The sequence below is a fragment of the Leptonychotes weddellii genome, chromosome X (genome assembly GCF_054177405.1).
Source record: "Leptonychotes weddellii isolate Sample4059 chromosome X, ASM5417740v2, whole genome shotgun sequence".
In the NCBI taxonomy this organism is placed as follows: domain Eukaryota; kingdom Metazoa; phylum Chordata; class Mammalia; order Carnivora; family Phocidae; genus Leptonychotes; species Leptonychotes weddellii.
Genome location: NC_138385.1, coordinates 58543710 through 58549408, shown reverse-complemented (window position 1 = coordinate 58549408; position 5699 = coordinate 58543710). Strand labels below are relative to the sequence as shown.

The window sequence follows — 5699 nt, the reverse complement described above, 5'->3', positions numbered from 1 at the left end:
CCAACGGTGGCTCTTGGAGGCCCGCATACTGCATCAATCAATCAATCAACCAACTAACAGATATTAATTGACCTTGCTCGCTGAGGCCTGGGGAATTGGGGAAGGGCTGGCTTTGCTGAGGCCTCTGTGCTAGAACGGTCGGTCGGCACAGGGAAGCTGTGTGCCGGCCGGCCGTGGCCCCTTCTGAGGCCTGGCAAAGAACCTGCCTCTGGGGGGTGGAGCAAAGCGGGGAGATCCAGAACCCTCCCTCATGCCCTCTGAGTGAGCGGACTGTGCCCCTCCGCCCCCCTTCTGCAGGGCAATTCTGGCCTGGGCTTCAGCATTGCAGGTGGCATCGACAACCCCCATGTCCCCGATGACCCTGGCATCTTTATTACCAAGATAATCCCTGGTGGAGCAGCTGCCATGGACGGGAGGCTGGGGTGAGGTGGCCTGAAAGCTGGGCCGGGGGTGGCGGGGGCAGGATGGACATGAGGGGAGGAGGGCTGCCCCGGCAGGATGACCCTTTTGTTAGATCTCAGAGGGCGCAGGGGAGGGGCGGGGAGGGAAGGACGAGGAGGTGGGAGAGGGGGTGGAGGGGCGGTGGCAGGGTGTCATGCCTCTGGGGCTTCCTCCGCAGGGTGAATGACTGTGTGCTGAGGGTGAATGAGGTGGACGTGTCGGAGGTGGTGCACAGCCGGGCCGTGGAGGCGCTGAAGGAGGCGGGCCCTGTGGTGCGGTTGGTGGTGCGGAGGAGACAGCCCCCGCCTGAGACCATCATGGAGGTCAACCTGCTCAAAGGGCCCAAAGGTTCGGCCCTCTGGGCTCCTGTGCTCTGGCCAGAGGCCCCTGGTTGGCTCCCTAGGACATGGAAGGGAACAGCCTTACTCCTTGCCTGACGCCCTGCTCTAGCTCACAGGCTTCTTTCTTGACCTCCCATCTCACTCCCCCTGACTGACCTGGGGATGGCAGCCTAGTGTCTGGGTTCCCCCCCCGTGGGGGGGGCGGTGAGGGGTGCTCCCGTGGGGCCAGTGGGTTGGCTGCGGTGGGGAGCTGGGTCTGGGATTGACTGAGCACTCTAACTTCTCCTTGTGGCCCTCTCCCGCTCCCTTCGGGCCCCCACCCAGGCCTGGGTTTCAGCATTGCCGGGGGGATTGGCAACCAGCACATCCCAGGAGACAACAGCATCTATATCACCAAGATCATCGAGGGGGGTGCTGCTCAGAAGGACGGACGCCTGCAGATCGGGGACCGGCTGTTGGCGGTGAGACAGCCTTTGGGGATGCCCAAATGGTAGGGTAGGGTGGGGAGGTGGGGCGCAAGTAGCCTCTCAGTCCACCTGAACCTCATTCAGGGGCCCCCAGCATTGTGGGGGGCTTTCAAGAGCATCATCACCATCTGAGTTGTGTGCACTCAGATACCAAGGGCCTCGTTCTTTTCATGGCTGGGGCCCCCTCAGCCTGGGGCGTCAGGCAAGGAGCAAGGCTGTTCCCTTCTGCTCTGCTCTCTTAATGCTTCTCCACTTCTCACAGCACTACCCTGGGCCTCCGTTAGAGAGAGCCCTGTCGAATTTCACTGATAGGGCACCTTTGGGGTTCCCTGGAGAGGCCCTCCCTTCTCCCCAGTGCCAGCCCTAAGAAGGCCTCTCCTCTTCTAGGTGAACAACACCAATCTGCAGGACGTGAGGCATGAGGAAGCTGTGGCTTCACTGAAGAACACATCTGACATGGTCTATCTGAAGGTGGCCAAGCCAGGCAGCCTCCACCTCAACGACATGTATGCACCCCCTGACTACGCCAGCAGTACGTACCGGTCCGCCCTGCCCCTGGTCTGAAGCCCCTGCCCCCCTGGTTTCTGGAGGGGAAGGAATTCAACCCCCCTGTTCAGAGAGGGAGAGAGAGCGCGCGCACGCTAGTGCTCGGGAGAACTGAGTCCGGAGCCCAGCTCCATCCCTTAGAGCTGGGTGCCCTTGGACGAGTCCCTTTCGCCTGTCTTTAGTTTCCTCTTTGGCAAAACGGAGCTAATGATATATGGGCTGCCTTCCTCATAGGACTGCTGCAAGGATCAAATGAGATCATGGACGAGAAAGCCCTTGGAAAACCGTATTAGGCTATAGAGATGTGAGGGATTATTATTAGTCACACCTCTAGTCATGCCTTTCTTTGTAGACTGCTTGACTTTAGCTCTTTCTAAGACTCACAGGAGTGAGCCCAGGATTCAGAAAGGGACTGTGGAGGAGGAACCCGGGGGTGGGAGGGGGGGAGAGGGGAAGAGAGGCCTGAGGAATCAGCATCCCTTGGTGGCTTTTGCATCTGAGGTGGGGTGTGGGGCCTCAGTCCTTGGCGGGGGTGGGGTAGGGACGTACACGGAGTGGTCTCTGAACTTTTCGCTCCTTTTCTTGATTCCAGCTTTTACTGCCTTGGCTGACAACCACATAAGCCATAATTCCAGCCTGGGTTATCTTGGAGCTGTGGAGAGCAAGGTCAGCTACCCTGCTCCTCCTCAGGTTCCCCCTGCCCGCTACTCTCCTATCCCTAGGCACATGCTGGCTGAGGAGGACTTCACCAGGTAAAAAGCTCCCCCCTCGCCACCCCTTTATCCTACTTAGGGCCGAAGAGGATAGGAATCCGTTTCTGGCTAGCCACAGGTCTCCTTGTAGTATGGCCGAGAAGAGGAGAAAGTCCTCATCACTTCTCTTTGGGGTCTGCGGCCCTCCCTCTCTCAGCCCTTAGCGCCCTAGGGAGGGACAGAGGGAGCTGCAGGGACAAGTTCCACCATTAGGGGGAGTGCCGAGCCTGTGGCCCCGATCCGAAAGTACCGAGTAAGGCGGGGTGGAGCGTGTAGGGGCTGAGGAGGTGGAAGCTGCGGGGGCTTCCTTCCCCGAGACAGTTGCTGCCCCGCTCTGCGGCAGGCGTCCTAAATTAGAGGAAAAAAGCCGTTGAGCCGGCGGGGTTGGCGGGACGCTGGGAGGCCGGCGGGCCCGGTGGCCTCCCAGGGAACGGCCCCGCCCCGCTCTGGCGGCGGCCGCGGCGGCGGCGGGCCGTGGAACTGGTCCGGCCGGCCGGGGCTCCGGGGGACAGGTTTGCGGCGGGGTGGGGCCTGGTAGGCTGCAGTGGAGCCGGAAGGGTAGGCGGACGGGTGGGGGGGAAGGGGGGGAGAGCTGGAGGAGCCATGGAGAGGGCACGCAAGTTCTCAGGCTCCGGCTTGGCCCTGGGCTTGGGCCCGGCCTCGGCCTCGGCCTGGAGGAGGGCTTCGCAGAGGTGGGCCTGGCCGCTGCGCTCGCTGCGGCCTGGAGGGGATGCCAGGTAGGAGGAGAGAGGGATCTGAGCGAAGAGCATCCGGGACTCAGGGAGGGAGCCTCGCACCCAAGACGGGGAGCAACAAAGGAGGAGTCTTGGACTTGGGGCTCTTCTGAGGAAAGATGCTTTCAAGTGAAGGCGGTGGGCCAGGAAAAGTGTGCTGGGAGTCGGGTTGTGTGGATGCACGCGAGCGGCCGTAGCTCTCACCTGATGGCACTGACCATTTCCAGAGGGCTGCCCCAGACATAACATGGTTAGTTGCAGTTGGGAGTTTTCCTGTGTTAACTCAATCTTAAGTTAGGCTCCTCGGCTCCTTCTGGGGACCTGGGATTTCTTTACCTGTCTCCCACATGACCTGGCAAGGGCACATAGTAGTAGCTGGTGACCAGATCTGTGGTTGGGGAAGGTAGGAGGGGTCACAGTTGGTGGGTGGAATTCTGAGACTGTGGAAGAGCATATGCAAAGGAAGTAGGTACATTTTGCGGATGGTGAGAGCGATCAACCCCAGGCTGGGTTCCAGTGTCCCTAACTGGTTCCCCTTGTTGTGGCCCGGGTCCCTCACGCAGGTGGTGGGATAGGAGAATCTGGGGAGAAAGAGGATGAGTGAATGGGCTCCGAGGTGACGGTCTCTAGACAGGGTACGGGTGTGTTGAACTGAGAGAGTAGGGGACTGTCCACTGGGAAGCTGACTGCAAGCCCTCAGGAAGAAGGGAGGGAAGAGGAACTGAAACTTGGCACCTGGCAGAAGACAGCAGCCAAGCAGGTTTCGGGAGAGGAAGGAAGCAACCGGCTATCATACCTAAAGGGACCTAGTCATGCTAAAGCACTATGGGCCTTGTTCTAGGCTGGCCCTCACAGGGACAACAGTTTATAGCCACCTTGTCCTTACCCTTCTACTTCTTTCCCCCCAGAGAGCCCCGCAAGATCATCCTGCACAAGGGCTCCACAGGCCTGGGCTTCAACATCGTAGGAGGAGAGGATGGAGAAGGCATTTTTGTCTCCTTCATCCTGGCAGGAGGCCCAGCTGACCTGAGTGGGGAGCTGCGCAGGGGAGACAGGATCTTATCGGTGAGGAGACAAAGGAGAGGTGGGAGGATGGGAGCCATGCCAGTCTGAAAGGGAGGAGGGGAGATCTTGCTTTCTCCAAGGAATGCTTCTTGAGATGGGGGAAGGCTGAGCTGGAGAAAACTGAATATTCTCTTTAGAGATGACCTTAGGGAGTGCCAGGGACTGAGCCCACACTTATCCTTGAGGAGGAAATGAATGTGTGTTGGATCTTAACCCTGGTTGGCATTTGACCCCCACAAAGATAATTATTACACTAGAGATGTCATATTCTTTTGGTCGCGTCTTAGGGGCAAGGATGGGATATTGAGAAACGCAGCTGAGCAGGCTTAGGGATGGGCTACCCATCTCCCTCTCCTAACTGCTAGGACAGAGGACAGCCTTTCTCGTTTTGGGGATGGCTCATAGCTCCTCTCTTTGGACAGGTGAATGGCGTGAACCTGAGGAATGCAACCCACGAGCAAGCTGCAGCTGCTCTGAAACGCGCCGGCCAGTCAGTCACCATTGTGGCCCAGTACAGACCTGAAGGTAGGAGATGGAAGGTTGGACAAGATGATTTGGGGAGTTTAGACCAAAGTGTCGGCTTTTTGCCATCACAGGTACCAAAGTCACTCGATCAGGCCCCTTCTACCTTAGGGCAGTAACCTCTTCCTCTCTGGTTTTCCTTCTGGACAGGGGTAGGTTTGGGCGCCTTTGGAAGCAGGCTTTGGAAGCATCTCTCGGAGGCTGTGCTCAGGGCCTGCGGATGAGGGCTGCAGTGCAGCGGAAGGCCAGTAGTGGGCAGCAGCCTACGGAAGGAAGCACAGAGATTGGGGCGACTAGAAAAAGGGCAGGAGGAAGAGGGGCGGAGGTGCAGGGCTCAGAGGCGAAGCGGCGCAAATGTGTGCGGTGGAACGGGAGGAGAGTAATACTCGGGTAGAAGGACCTCCCGGCGAAGAGATCCGACCTCTTAAGGGATCTTGGTCCAAACCCCTATGACCCCCACTTCCTTCCTCTCATCAGGGTGACTGAGAAAGATCCATAAACGCACTGAAAAGGTGATGCTAGGCCGTCGGGCTAGGCACTCGGGAGTGGACCCCCTCCCCCTACGGGGGGCCTTCTTTGTGTTCTCGGGGAGCCGGCCCCTGGCTGGGGCGAAAGGGCGGGGCTGGGTATGCAAATGAAGGCGTTTGATTGGCTGGGGCCAGCCGAGGCCCAGGTGCCGAGGTGAGCTGCCGGATGGCGCGCCCCAGTCAGCCGGCCGGCGGGGTGGCCATTGGCGGGCCGAGCGCGGCCTCCAGCCGCACGCCCCGCCCCGTGACCCAGGCGGAGGGCGGCGGGCGCCCCTCCTCCCCCCCCCGCCCCGTCGCGCGCCTC

At 59.9% G+C, this 5699-nt stretch overlaps 1 protein-coding gene across 6 annotated transcripts in view; it reads left to right on the top strand.

Annotated features, from left to right (window-relative positions):
- The window catches only part of DLG3 (discs large MAGUK scaffold protein 3), a 49863-nt gene that overhangs the window by 2383 nt on the left and 41781 nt on the right, over positions 1–5699 (top strand). For 2 of the 6 annotated variants that reach the window (XM_081808710.1, XM_081808709.1), the window contains exons 1-7: positions 308–422; positions 620–789; positions 1107–1243; positions 1637–1781; positions 2388–2547; positions 4190–4346; positions 4769–4871. In XM_081808710.1, the coding sequence (XP_081664836.1) occupies positions 406–422; positions 620–789; positions 1107–1243; positions 1637–1781; positions 2388–2547; positions 4190–4346; positions 4769–4871 (889 nt within the window). In that variant the 5' untranslated portion in view covers positions 308–405. Of the gene's footprint in view, positions 1–266; positions 423–619; positions 790–1106; positions 1244–1636; positions 1782–2387; positions 2548–3147; positions 3285–4189; positions 4347–4768; positions 4872–5699 lie in introns of those variants that run through there. The other 4 variants (XM_081808708.1, XM_081808707.1, XM_081808711.1 and 1 more) reach the window with 3 other exon arrangements.